This window comes from Drosophila sechellia, chromosome X, assembly GCF_004382195.2.
Source record: "Drosophila sechellia strain sech25 chromosome X, ASM438219v1, whole genome shotgun sequence".
Taxonomy (NCBI): Eukaryota; Metazoa; Arthropoda; class Insecta; order Diptera; family Drosophilidae; genus Drosophila; species Drosophila sechellia.
Window position 1 is genome coordinate 7,912,157 of NC_045954.1, and position 13,316 is coordinate 7,925,472.

General features: G+C 47.6%; 2 protein-coding genes across 4 annotated transcripts; both read right to left on the reverse strand.

The window, feature by feature from the left end:
• Positions 1 to 143: 143 nt before the first annotated feature.
• LOC6620184 lies at positions 144 to 4,261 on the reverse strand. The gene is made up of 3 exons (XM_032726631.1): positions 3,409 to 4,261; positions 2,892 to 3,334; positions 144 to 2,820 (listed from the first exon to the last, which is right to left on the reverse strand). Exons 1-3 carry the CDS (start codon positions 3,828 to 3,830, stop codon positions 1,874 to 1,876), a joined length of 1,812 nt encoding a protein of 603 aa, XP_032582522.1. The 5' UTR covers positions 3,831 to 4,261; the 3' UTR covers positions 144 to 1,873.
• Positions 4,262 to 5,298: 1,037 nt separating this feature from the next.
• Positions 5,299 to 11,000, reverse strand: LOC6620185 (mitogen-activated protein kinase kinase kinase). Of its 3 annotated transcripts, XM_032726629.1 has the most exons (10): positions 10,869 to 11,000; positions 10,422 to 10,741; positions 9,884 to 10,318; positions 9,166 to 9,818; positions 8,941 to 9,107; positions 8,697 to 8,872; positions 8,420 to 8,440; positions 7,947 to 8,123; positions 7,771 to 7,885; positions 5,299 to 7,358 (listed from the first exon to the last, which is right to left on the reverse strand). In XM_032726629.1, exons 3-10 carry the CDS (start codon positions 10,193 to 10,195, stop codon positions 5,467 to 5,469), a joined length of 3,513 nt encoding a protein of 1,170 aa, XP_032582520.1. In that variant the 5' UTR covers positions 10,196 to 10,318; positions 10,422 to 10,741; positions 10,869 to 11,000; the 3' UTR covers positions 5,299 to 5,466. The 3 variants fall into 3 exon arrangements, with proteins under 3 accessions (XP_032582520.1, XP_032582519.1, XP_032582521.1); XM_032726628.1 differs by lacking the exon at positions 10,869 to 11,000 and having other exon boundaries at positions 10,422 to 10,819; XM_032726630.1 differs by lacking the exons at positions 8,420 to 8,440; positions 10,869 to 11,000 and having other exon boundaries at positions 10,422 to 10,819.
• Positions 11,001 to 13,316: the final 2,316 nt, after the last annotated feature.

The window sequence follows — 13,316 nt, forward strand, 5'->3', positions numbered from 1 at the left end:
AAGGCAATTAAGCAGCAAATACAAATAAACTTAACTTAAGAACCCGAAGAACCCTTCCTTCCAACTAATTAATAAATAATGCAGGCAATTGCAATTAAGCTAGTGGGTAAGTGTAAAGGTTAACTGGTTTCATTCTTCTTCTGTTTTTTTGTTTTGTTTCTTTTTTTTTTTTTGGGCAGATATTTGTGGCTATATTGCTTGGTTTCTGGTCAATCGGTTCCTATTTTTGGTTAACTTCGGCTTTGTGTGTGGAGCATAAACAACAATTTGTCTAAATTATAGTTATTAATTGATGCGCATATGCATATGAGTTGGACTCTATTGCCTGCCAATCGCTCCAAGCAAATGTGGCCCAGAGTTTCGGGATTTGGTCGCGTGGCAAACGAGTCGAGTAACGAAATCTTCAATTCTTCAAATTTGTGCATGCTGCGATCGGGATGTCCTGGAAATATCTTAAGATATATACACAGCATTATCTCAATTAGTAAACTTGTGGAGTAGCTCGAGATATTTCCAAAAAAACACCTTGCAAACAAACATGATTATATAATAAGTATCTGTGTACGTGGCATACATACATATATGCAAAGGTAGTTCAAATTCATCGCCATTATATCATTATTATAGCTATTCAGTATTTGGAAAAAACAGCAGCAATATGCTTCTTTATGTATATATAGATATATATATATATATATGCATGTATATACTCGTATATATCCATTATAAGTAATTGTAAATCGATCGAGTTAAACTGGTATTCAATTCAGAGCTAGTGGTTTTGTGGGTTAACGCGTCTACATCGGTCTATATCTAGGTGTCTATAACTATATATATATATGAATATATAAACACTTTTTTCAGACTTAAAAATGGAGCTTACGGCTGGCGTGTGTCTTGATCGGGATGCGGTGTCCTCGGAATTACAAAGTATTACTAATTACTTGTTATTATTGTTGTTGATGGCTTGCTAGCTTGCTGGCTGCACTTAATCTGAATCAGAAGTCGGAGAACGCAAGTGGAGGCCTTCGTCACTATACATATGTATACCTAGGTGTATAATACATAAATGGGAGTATATATCAGCCATATTTGCATCCGTTGGCTGCCTAATCTTACACGAGGGATTGGGATTCGTTTGGATGTGTGTTATACATATATTTGGTTTTGGAATCCGGCATCAGGCAAAACTAGTGAAGTCTTCACTCTACTTTTAAGGCAAATCGCACAAGTCGGGGGCTGCACAAGTCTATGGGTCTATGGGTGTGTATGTCTGAATCCTCGGGCAGATTTCGATCGGGAGGATCCCTTCCTGCCTATCAGTTGGCTAACACTAACATCGAAGTTTATTTAAGTAGTTGGGTGTAAACAACTTGGTAGCTACTCTTATGTACAGACAGTGGGTATCAAATTCTGCATTCCAGAATTCCTATAGCAATTCGGAATCTTAGCCACAAGGATACTTCGTAGTATTCCCCATCCCATCTACTGACATCCGTTTGATATATATATATATAAATGTATGTACCTAGTTCTTCCTGAAAACCATTTGATTTATCTGCGCTTCCTCAACCTTTGATATTGCATTTCTCTTCCAATTCCTTTCTGCGAAGATGAGGGATCTTCCCAGTTATCGCCTCCCATGTTTTCCAGCTGCTATGGCTATCCCTCTCTTTTTCGCTTGCCTGGTTGAGCCTGTCCTGCTCTTTCACAAGCGGTACTCATAGTGCGCCGATCGAGATCGCCGGGCTCCCGAGTACCAGCGATATGGTACCCGCTGCTGATGCAGCGCCAAGCCAGCGGCTCCTCCGCCGGTCCCAATGTCCGCGCCCGGACTCCGCGCCAACTGCAAGGTTAGCGCCAGGCGCGACTGCTAGGAGGATGAGGCCGATGGCGACGGAGTGCTGCCACTGGACGCCTGTCGCTGGCGTCTCTGCTGCTGTTGTTGCTGCTGCTGTTGGTGCGGCAGCTGCATCGCCGGTGCCGTCATCCGACGTCCCAGGGCGGGCAGCGGATTGGCATCCAGATAGGCCTCCGGACTGAAACGCACCCGACTGTGCTGCGAGCCAATGGAACCCTCTTTGGCACTCAAGTAGGAGCTGTCATCGCTGGTCAACGAGTCCGGCGGCGTGGGATTAGTGGGCGTGCCCTGCTGCGAGGATGTGGACCCATTGCCGCCATTCCCACTATTGTACTTCTTCAGCGAGCTGCGCAGCTTGGACTGGCCGGCCAGTGGTGGTGGTAGCGCAGCCACCACCACACCCGCTCCCGATTGCTGATAGCCCAGCGAGAGCGCATGCTGCTCGAAGGGCAGACTGGCCGGTCGCGTCACCGCCGCCGTGGCATATTTGCTCTTGGTCATCGGCAGCGGACTGTGGATGAGGCGGTTCAGTAGCTTGGGTGATCCTGCGTACAGTTCCTGCTTTTTGGGTGGGGGCACCTGGTCAAGCTCTCGCTCCCGCTCCCGCTCCCGCTCGCGTTCCCTCTCGTACTCCGCATTCAGATTGAGATTGTTGTAGTCGTAGCACAGCAGCTCTTCGTGCTCCAGCAGGACATTCGAATTGTTCGAAACGGTTGAGGGAGTGCGTCGGTGTCCGGCCGCACTTACGCCCATCTGTGGCACCCGCGGTGGTGGTGTACGGGTCTGGCTTACCGGACAGGGAACGGTCACGGGCAGCGGCACCACTGGCGGCGCCTCATACTGGTAGTCATAGTAGTCCGGCAGCCGATGGTTATAGTCGTAGGAATAGTCCGGATACGATTTGCAGTCACGCTCGTAGCTGTAGTTCAACTCCGGCCGGTATGGAAAGTAATTGGAACCTATTAACGGGCAATTAGGATATTTTAAATTGGCGGATTCTTGTCGAATGCATTCTTGCTTGCCCACTCACCGAAGTAACCATTTCGGTAGTTTCCGCCATCGTTGGAGTAACTGGGTCCGTTTCTGAGGTAATCGGCTGGCGCATAAAGTGGCGGTGGACCGATGCCACCGCCCACACGGAACTCCTCGAAGGCATCCGCTTGAGGATTGGCATTGCCGAAGCTGCTGTTGCTCAGCTTGCGTCGTGGCGATGGCGTCGGTGGCTGGGTTCCGGCATACAGTGCACTCACCACGGCTGGCGGTTGTGATGGCGCTACTGTTGTCACCACGGCCGATGGAACTGGCTGTGGCTGGTGATGATGATGATGGTGCTGCTGCTGCTGCTGCTGGTGATGGTGCAACTGATGCTGTGGTGTCCGCTGCACAGGTGTGTAGTACGGCTGACTGCCTCCGATGCGCCGGGCCAGGGATGTGGGCTGCGATTTGCTGACCGGAGCTTCAATGCCACCAAATCTGGGGGGCAGGAATATAGTATAAAACTTTAGTTCCAAGGAATTCGCGCTCTTTAGGATTCATTCAGCACTTACCTTGCTTGTGTGGCTATCTTACGTGGCGTGCTTTCCCTGAGATCCGGCTGCTCGCCCTCCTGCTGCTGCAGTGGCACCTCCACCTCCAGTTCCAGTATCTGCTCCGGCAGTGAATCCTCCACCACCTCCTCCGGTCCGGTAATCGCTGCTTTCGGCGCCGCCTTCAGAGCGGGCACTTCGCTCAGCAAAGTGGGATGCACTGGCGACACGTTCGACATGCGAACATCGTATCCGGCCGCCACTCCGGCCAGCAGGGAGGCCATGTTGTACAGCAGCAGTTCGATCACGGAGAGCTTCGGCTTGCGCGCCGAATCGCCGGCGTAGAGCGTCGGCAGGGGCACGTTGCTGGTGAAGCGGCTGAGGAGATACGGCGATGGCGACATAATCGGCATGTTGGTGGCACCCGGACGCCAGTCATCCATCTTGCTATTGCCCTGGTAGCCTGGTCGATGCGATCGGCAGCATTCCAAGGCGGATATGAGACATGATTGAGTTACGGCATATGGTTGGTTCTGGCTTGGGGAATGGTCGGTAGTCGGGTGGTAGTCGGATAGTCGGAGGCGGGGGGTACGAGAGTAGATGGATAGTAACCGCAGGCAACACCAAAGTTTAACCACCGCATACCAGGAGACTCTGTTCGTTAAGGTTAATCTCTCTCTCTGTCTGTCCAAAACTGAGGATTGTGCTCATGCACAGAGAAAATCCATTCTCCATCCAGTCGTTTTCACATTAAATTGACATTGAAAGATAGCTTAACTTTAAATACTAATATAAATTTAAATCATTTAAATTTGTTAGTAAGGATCATTGGACTTTCTCTGTGCTTTTTAGCTGCGAGGCAATCAAAACTGGTCGGCAGATTGTCTTAAGTTGGTTTTATTGTCGGATTTCTGTTTCTAGGTATTGGTTTTTTTTTTTTGTTTTTTTTTTTTGTTTTTTTTTTGTTTTTTGGGATGGCTTGGCCCCAACATGGAAAATACAATAATATACAAAGTACATTGAAATAGAATCGAGCACTAAACGTAGAATGAACAAATCGTAAAATGAAGTATAAATATACAATTGAAAGTTTTCATAAAAATAATACAAAAAAATGATCATTTCCTTTTCGTTTCATCATGGTTTTTTGATCACAGGTTTTTTTCTTTTCTTTTGCGCGATTATTCTGTTTGTTGTAGAAATAAATCATAAATAAATAAAATGGAAAACCCGATTGCATAGTAAATGTATGTAAATAAAACTGTGCACAAAGCACCAAAAAAGTCGAATATCAAATTAAAATTAAAAAGCGCCGCAACTTTTCGTTAAGTGTACTCAAGCCGAAACGAAATGCGGCAAGCGATGGAAATTTGGAAAATATCTCTTACAAAAAAGGAGGGGAAAAAAAGGAGGAAGGACTCAAAAAAAAAGTTCGAATTCCTACAAAACTAGAACTTAGTTCAACTAAGATGTGTGTAATGCAATGCGTAAGGACGCACTTACGCATCGGTATAAATATAGCAATATGGTTTCCTTAAGGTTAATCCAATTGTTACACATTCATGTATATGGTTTAGTTCAATATATTTTGCCATTGGCCCATGCACACGTTTTTTCTCTCCGTGTCCGTTAGTCTATCTATCCGTTTGATCCTCAAAAAAGTTCGTCCTCACTACACTTTTGCAATTTTCTAGCCGCTCCTCTGGCAAAAAAACCAAATCACTGGACTAATTAGGGATTAACTTGAGTTGTGAATTTCGCGCCTATCATATTGCATTTGTTAGGAACAATTCGGTTATTATGAAAATGCCAACCGCGGACAGATGGAAGGAGTTTGGTTTTATGTTTAGTTTTGCGATTTCGTTAGACGGGAAGAATTCGGATAGGTATCTGATCTGTATCTGTATCTCTGGGCCCTACTAATTCCACACATTAGCTATGGCTAATCCTCGTCTGCTGTTTCATCTCTGCGTCTGACTTAGTCTACAGTTTTAATATAAAACAATGAGCTAATTAGGCGGTTCTCATCTGGCGGCCAACTCCAACAGCAGCACTGCAGCACGGCGCACAACTGGGACATCAGCATCGCTCCAGTTGCTCGCAGGATTGCGTCTGCGGCTTCTTGCCCTTGCGCTTCAGGGAGCGACTGCTGCCGCCCATGGCCAAATCGGTTTGATACGGATCAATGGCACAGAACTCGGGCCCACCAACCATGTTGTGCTCCGCCAGCTTGCTGTACTTCTTACGCGAGCGCGTGAAGAGATTGAAAAGAGCGCGGATTTTGCTCGATCCAGCCGAGTGATGCTGGTGCTGTGGATCATTGTGGTCATCATGTTCATGGTGCTGTCCCTCGACTGGCGCCTCAACAGACTTCGATTTGGTAATGTGCTTGGGCCGCTGCTTCTTTTGGTTCTTGGTCTGCTGGCGCTGTTCCTGGGCCCGCAGGTGTTCCTTCAGCTTAATGACATCGGGATGCGGCTGAACATCTTGCATCCGACGCGTGTTTAGTATGGAGTTCTCCTGCATGTGATAGCCGTTCACGGCTTCCGTAGAAGCAATGGACGGTGAGGCGGAAGCAGTGGTGGACGACGAGGACAGCGATGGCGAGGCGGAGCGGTAGGTGGCAAAGCTAATGGAGGCATTGGATGTATATAGATCCGATCTGGCAGTCGTTCGTGGCGTGGCCACGAAATCGGGCTCCTCGAAACTGACGCTCTGGAAGGTCACCGAGCTCTTGCGCGACGTGGTGGAGTTCTGGCGCATCTGACTGGCGGGCACTTGACACTCGTCTTCGGCATCCGCTTCTGCTGTGTCCACTTCCGCGGCCACCTCCTCCTCCTCCTCCTCCGCTTCCCCTTCCTCCTCCTGCCTGGTGAAGAAGCAGTGCCGTGGAAACTGCGAGCCGGAAAAGTTACGCTGAAAGCGTCCGCCCTCGAAGGCCTCCTCTGCATCTTCGCAATCCCTGGCAGTCAGCGGTGTGCTGGAGTTGTACATGGTCAGGTCGCCACTGGACTTGGAGTTCACCCTTTCGCTGCTGGCCATGGACATCTTCTTGATCACATCCCGATAGAAGGCATGGTCATACGTATTGTTATCCTCCGATGGCAGAGTTAACTGGTTGGGCAGTGCAAAGCTATTGCTACCGTTCGGAGGCGGATGATGACTGCTGCTGTCCAGCGAATGCTTCTTTCTGCCCACAGCTGGACTGTTGCCCAGACTGCCGCCAAAGCGATGCAGATGCACGGCACCACTGGTCGTCGACGAATTGCCGGACTTCAGGAAGTGAAAGCAACCGGTCGGACTGGCCACGGTGTCCGTTTCCGAGCTGTCATCCGTTACCAAATAGAGCGGTGGTGGCTGATACGCATGCGGATGATCCAGTCCGTACTCCTGGCTCCTGGCGCGATGGTAGATCTTGGCTGGGGATTGACTGATGGTGCTGCCGTTGGAGTTGCTCCGGCCGTTCTGGAGGACGATTATCGTGTTCGGTTGGGAGGTCAGGTTAGTTTGACTGTTATTGTTATTGCTATTAATAGTACTAATATTATTTAGCTGATTGTTGTTGTTGGCGGAGATGCTGTTGTTGTTGTTGGTGGTGGTTGTGGTGGTGGTGGTTGTGATGGTGGTGGTGATGGCTTTGCAATTGCCAATGTTGTTGTTGTTGGGGCGCGTTAGTATAATGGGTATACCTGGGTACAACAAGGGTGTGGCCGGCGTCCCACCAGCGCCTCCACTTCCACTTCCACCCAAAGTTCCCAAACCCGGCGGCGGTGTCAGCGAGGCCACCTGTTGCTGGTTCTGCTGCTGCTGCTTCTTGTCCAGATTCGGAGCACTTTTGCTGAACGAGGAGTGGGTTGAGGTCTGGGCGGGCCATTCCGGCTGACCGCCGCTCAGTTGCGAAGGCAGTAGGGATCGCTCCCGCTGATGCATCGTCGACGGGCCCCACGTCTTGCCCTTGTGCCCATCGGTCACTGATTCACCCCAATGTCATCACAAATAATACGGAACATAAGAGCAAAATATATAACGAAGAAACCAAAGGCAAATCAATAAAATATACAAAAATTAAGTCAAAAACAATGATAACAAAAATATGCAAATATTCGAGTTCTATTTGTTCACCGATACGGGGTATCGTACATTCCATGGCCATGACGTCTAGTCTCCTGTTCTAATTTTGGGCCTACTTAATGCCTAATCTTATCGTTGAGAGCTGCATAATGCACTGAAATCTCACCAGAGACATACAGGCGTATATTTAAACTATGAGTAATGACAGTTTTGATTGAAAAGTATAATTCATCATAAGATTGTACTAGTCCTCCAAATACATCGAATAACCCACAAATTAATCAGATCTCTGGGATAGACAAAGTTACTCACGTGCCACGATGCGCAATCCGGAGAGGGAAGGTGATCCCGGCTGTTCCACCTTGTCGCGTACGGCCGTAATCGTGTGCCGGAAGCCCGTGGGCAGCGATATCTGCAGTGGTTTGTTCTGAAAGATAGATATAAGATATGTTATGCAACGATCTTCTTGACTAATGTGACTCACATACCTTTTTGCCCTTTTTGTGTTTGCGTTTCGATGGCACCGGCTGCATCATGACAAGCTCCCGTTCGATCAGCACCATTTCACGTTCGCGCAGATTCTGCTCACGGATCTTCAGGAGATTCGCCTTCTCGCGCTGCTCGTTCTGTACCCTGAGCAGCTGCTCCTCCTTGTTGCGCAGTTCCTGCCGGGATTAAAAGGGATAACATGGCGGAACGTGGCGGGTTAGTGTGGGCTAAGCATGGTCACTGTACAGGGGACGTGTGCTAGAAAATAGCATTAACTAGGAACTAGAAACCATGCAGCTGTTGGCTTGTGTGGGGCTCTATCGTGGGAGTTATCCAGCCAATAAAAAAAACAGGATAACTTAGGGTAAAATAGAATATAGTAATGTAACGAAACGAAACGAAACAACAGAAAGAAACGCAACGCAACTGAAACGCAAACGGCGGGCAAGAGAAACCTGTTGGACGCGCTTACCTCTTCGATGGTTTGGAAACGCTTAACGTCGTTGGATGTTTTATTGTATAACAGGGGAATTTTGTATTGTTTTGTTTTTGGAGAGAGAGTATATACCAAATTATTAGAATTTCATCAACAACGACCAAGTGGGTGAAAAAGGGGGAACGACTATGGAAGAACTGAAGGACGCGGCGTAAGGCCAACAAGGAACGGTCTAGAAACGATCTAGAGCAACTCTTACAGGTAGGGGAGTTTATATTCTCACTTTGCCTGGCGTTTTCCAGACAGTTGGTACCTTTTCTTTTTCGCGCAAATCGTGTAGCACTCCGGCGATCTCCTTTCGCCAGCACTCCTGCATGTAGTGAAACGACTCCTGAGGCGTCAGGGTGAACTTGGAGCAGGCGATGCTCTCCAGCTGTTTGAGAATCTCCTTAAAGCCCGGTCGCTTGTGCGGATCCGTTTGCCAGCAGCCTGCGGGATTTCGACATAATGATATATTACAATAATATGTACACGCTCATCGCATTGCGTCCACTTACTCTTCATAAGGGCTCCCCACGTCTCGGGGCAGGTTTTTGGTATGGGCAAGGTCAGCGTGTTGACAGCCACGCCATAGGCCACGGACAACGGATCGAAGCCCTTGTAGGGCGTCTCGCCCGTTATCAGTTCCCACAGCAATACACCGTAGCTCCAAACATCGGAGAATCTGGCGGATAAGTTTTGTTAGTTGGGAAGAGGGAGAGAATGAGAAAAATGGAACTTACTTGGAATAGGTGCTAACGCTGATGACCTCCGGTGGCATCCAAGCGTACGTGCCCGCCGCACTCATCCTCTGCGTGTTGTACATCTCCCTGGCCAAACCGAAATCCGTGATCTTGAGCGTCTTCTGCTGCAGATGATTGCCCTCGATGGCCTCGTAGATCAGCACATTGGAGGACTTGAGGTCGCGATGTATGATCGACATGGGCGCCTCATTGTGCAGATAGTTCATGCCTCTGGCTATCTGAATGGCCCAGTTGACTAGTACATCGGGTGGTATCTTGCCAGCCAGTATGCGATTAAGACTTCCTCCCCTGGCGTACTCCATCACCAGGCAGAGTTTGGTATTCAGACATACTCCTCGCAGGGCTGCTATGTTTTCGTGCTTGAGGGCCCAGAACAGTTTGGCCTCCTGCAGGACGTTGTCCCGCATCCGCTGCATATCATCCTCGCCCGTTTGATGGGCAATCTTGATGGCCACCTCCTCGCCATCGTAGTAGCCACGATGGACTTTGCAGAAGCCACCGGAGCCGATGACTTCCTTGATGTCCAGCTCATTGTATTCGATCTCATGCGGTTGGATGTCGCCAATGGCGGATGAGACATTCAGTTGTAGTGGGTCCTCATCGGTGACAAAGTCTTTGGGGAAGACACCGACCTGCAGGAGAGATATTTGTGTTTAGTTCGAATGTTCTAAATGAACGTGGATGTATGAATGATTACCTTATCTCCAATCTTGCCGGTCCACCAGCCCACATCGCCAGATACCTCGCTGTCCGTGGACAAGACTACCACGATTTCGCCGCGTCGCAGTGTTAGCTCATCCTCGCCCTGGGCATCGTAGTCATAAAGCGCGGTCCACAGGCTGCCATCGCCCACCTGGGTCTCGACTTGCTCTAGATCTGGTATGGGAATCTCTGGTATCTGCGGATGATGCAGTTGCTCCAACTGCTGCTGCTGCTGTTGCAGCTGCTGCTCCTCGCTGATTGGCAGCATGTTGGTGGTGTCCAATCCTCGGGAGACCTGCGAGGGCATCAGAGGCCCACAGTTGGCGACATGGAAACCACGAATCTCTTCTTTGTTTTTGTTTTCTGCTTCTCCTACTTTTTTTGTTGTTTTCTCTTGCCTTCCTTCGCTTTTTAACTTGCTTTTGTTTCGCTGTGTGTGAAAGAGAGATAAAAACGCAAAGGGGCGCAGAAGAAGAAGAAGCAGCAGCTTAGTAATATTTGTTGCCAAAGGGGGTGGGGTGGGGTCAGCTTACGGGTAAGGATGTTGCGGCCGATCCTGCTCTCCTGACCACCGGATTCGGAATCTCCACTCTCCTTGTGTCCCACTGTCCGCACGTCGACCACACGCACAAGAGCAACAACAATAGCAACAGCGAGAACAACAATCACAACAACAACGGCACACAATCAGACAACACGGTACAAAACACACACACACGCACACGCGCTGCTGCACACCATGGTCGCTCTCTCGCAGTCGCAGTCGGCTTCGCAGTCGCCGTCAACGTCGTCGGTTAATTTGATCTATCCTTGATCCTGTGCAATCGGTTATATCCGTTTTATTAGCCCGTTTCTGCATATGTTTTTAAAACACATATGTATTAAAAAAAAAACTAGAGTTGCACTGTTCAAATGTGAACTAGTTTAATTGAACTGGTCTTTGGACCAAGCGAAGTGAACTGGTTACATTTGCGGTTCACCTGGGTTTTTGGTTCCAGTTCGTTGGCATAATTTTAACTAAAATTGTGTTCAATGCAAGTGTTTAAAAACCTCTATATTGGTAACTGTTAAAATTTGTGGTAAAATAAGGTTTTGTTGATCATTTTGTTGCGGGCCACATAAACCAGTTGCTGCTATTTATACTAGTTCCATTCGCAAATGTACTAAAAAATGCCATTAAATCGGTGTTGGTAAACGCAAAATATTTGGTATTTAAAAATACCTCATTCAGTATTTTCAGCAGTGGTAGTTATCAGGCCGTTAATTTTATTGGCGGTTAATATTCAAATTTGAAATGTGCTTGAAGTATTCAAATTTTTGTTGCATACCTAAATCAAATTAAATTTAAAAAAATAAAATTTAAAGTAAACCAGAACGATTGCATTAATTGAACTTCAGTGTTTAGCTCTTCGTTTCCTAGCAACTTAATATTTAATCGAATAAATACCCTAATAAACTTAGTTGTTATCTAGGCAAATTGAAAATTATGCTATTGTAACACTTGCTTTCATCTTTAACTATTAAAGATCAAATATATCGAATGCCTTGCACTTCGATTAAATCACATAATGTGAAATAATTATTTGAAATCACGTTTCAAATGGAATGTCGCTGTCATATGTTTTCCGTTTTGATATTCGGCTATTTCGTGCTGCGCATGATTTTTGCAGAGAAGTCGGGGAAATCCATGGAAAAGGGGGGTCCTTACAGCTGCTGCTGCCTTTGGCCGCTTTGGCTGTTTGCCCTGTTTTGCCGATGCGGATATGGCCTGATGATGTTGCTGTTGCATCGCGGAACGGAACGCTGTGTATACTGTGTGTATCCTTCCCCCCACGCGCCACGGACTCTCTCGTCGGGCGCCCAACACGCGCCCTTGTGTGGGTGGTGGGTGGTGGGTGGTGTGTATTGGTGTGGTGGTGGCTGGTGGATGCTGGGTGGCCTAGTCCATGCCATGTGTTTAGTAAGCCCCCGCCCTCAGCTACGCCCCCTTGAACAGTTCGGCGGCGCTCGTGTCCTTTCGGCTGCGGCGCTGCGCCGTTCATCCTTTTGGTCCAGCGTCGGCATCGCACAGTGGAATGGAATGCTAATTGATCGCTCAAAAATATTTCTTTTTATGTACCATTTAAAATATATGTAATTTCAAAGAGTTAAGACTATAATTTAAAACAATAATTAACTAATTGTTTATAATGTTTTGTATTTTATGCATCTCAACATCTTTTTAAACATTTGTATGATATTTCAAGATTTTTTTTGCTCAGAAATGCACAATAAGCGAGTGAAATAAACCTAGCTTAGATAATATTGTTCACATTTTTGTTACTTAAATATTGTTATATTATTAACCTATTTTAAACAACTAGTTATGGTCCATTTGGGCCCACTGTGCTTCGGCAACAGAGCGACTCGTGCCGAGCCGATGGCAGCCGAATTGAAACCGGGCTGCTGATGTGGCGCTACATCCGCAACTCCGTAGTCGTAGTGGCAGCCTTTGCCGGATCCGGAGCCAGGAGCAGAGCGGCGCAGGACACTACGGCCCAGGACCAGGACCTGTACCGCTGGGCAACGCCACTCGCTTCGCCCGGAGAGGAGAGCAGCCTCGGCAGTGGTCGGCGAGGCTGTTGTGTGCCAGCATCAGCAGCAGCAGCAGCAGCAGCAGCAGCAGCAGCAGCAGCAGCAGCAGCAGCGGCAGCAGCACCAGGCTGTGCCACTCAGTTACGCGCAACATTTCATCGCAACGTCGTGGCAATTCCAAATCGGCGGCAGACGCGGGCGTGCGCAGCGCACGGGCGGATTGCACGTAATAAATCCTCCGGAACGGGCTAAAAATACGGCAAACGCAACTAATCACACACAATAGAAACCGAAAAGAGAGCTAGCTCTTCGCCAAGAAAATCGTAAATTTGCGTAGCGCCTTGCATGCGCCATCTTGCACGGAATTCCTCGCATAATTTAGCAAAAACCGGAAAACCGGACTGAAAATATAAATAATAAACTTTACGCACCAAGTAATTTGAACGCAGCGTTCACAAAATATATATATATAAAAAAAAACAAAAAAAAAAATTGCTCATATTTTTTTTCCGCCGCGTGCGCGTTTTTCAGTGTGTGTGTGCGTGTGCCTGCGTGTGTGTGCGCGTATGTGTGGGTGTGATTTCGCGCGCGTGTGTGTGTCGCTATTTTCTTGTTGTTTTTTTTTGGGTAACTTTTTTTTGCCGTTCTTTAATCCCTGGCTGAAATGAAATACAACAAAGTAATGATCGAAATGCGAGAAGCCAAGGCGAAAATGTAAAACGGGCGCAATAATACAAAAAGCATGCCAAACGCACAAGAGTAAAGAGGAGTAAATAAAACAAAAAAATATATATATTTATAGAAATTATCAAGTTAAATTTAAGGAAAACGAAACGCACAACAAAAAAGCCAAA

Bases quoted from the DNA above. Each gene is read 5' to 3' on its own strand.
- LOC6620184 (XM_032726631.1), bottom strand. From the start codon at position 3,830: ATGGATGACTGGCGTCCGGGTGCCACCAACATGCCGATTATGTCGCCA. The intron at 3,335-3,408 runs GTAAGTGCTGAA...CCTGCCCCCCAG, and splicing joins AAGATAGCCACACAAGCAAG to ATTTGGTGGCATTGAAGCTC. The intron at 2,821-2,891 runs GTGAGTGGGCAA...GCCCGTTAATAG, and splicing joins CTACCGAAATGGTTACTTCG to GTTCCAATTACTTTCCATAC.
- LOC6620185 (XM_032726629.1), bottom strand. From the start codon at position 10,195: ATGCCCTCGCAGGTCTCCCGAGGATTGGACACCACCAACATGCTGCCA. The intron at 9,819-9,883 runs GTAATCATTCAT...TCTCTCCTGCAG, and splicing joins CCGGCAAGATTGGAGATAAG to GTCGGTGTCTTCCCCAAAGA. The intron at 8,441-8,696 runs GTACCAACTGTC...AACGACGTTAAG, and splicing joins ATTTGCGCGAAAAAGAAAAG to CGTTTCCAAACCATCGAAGA.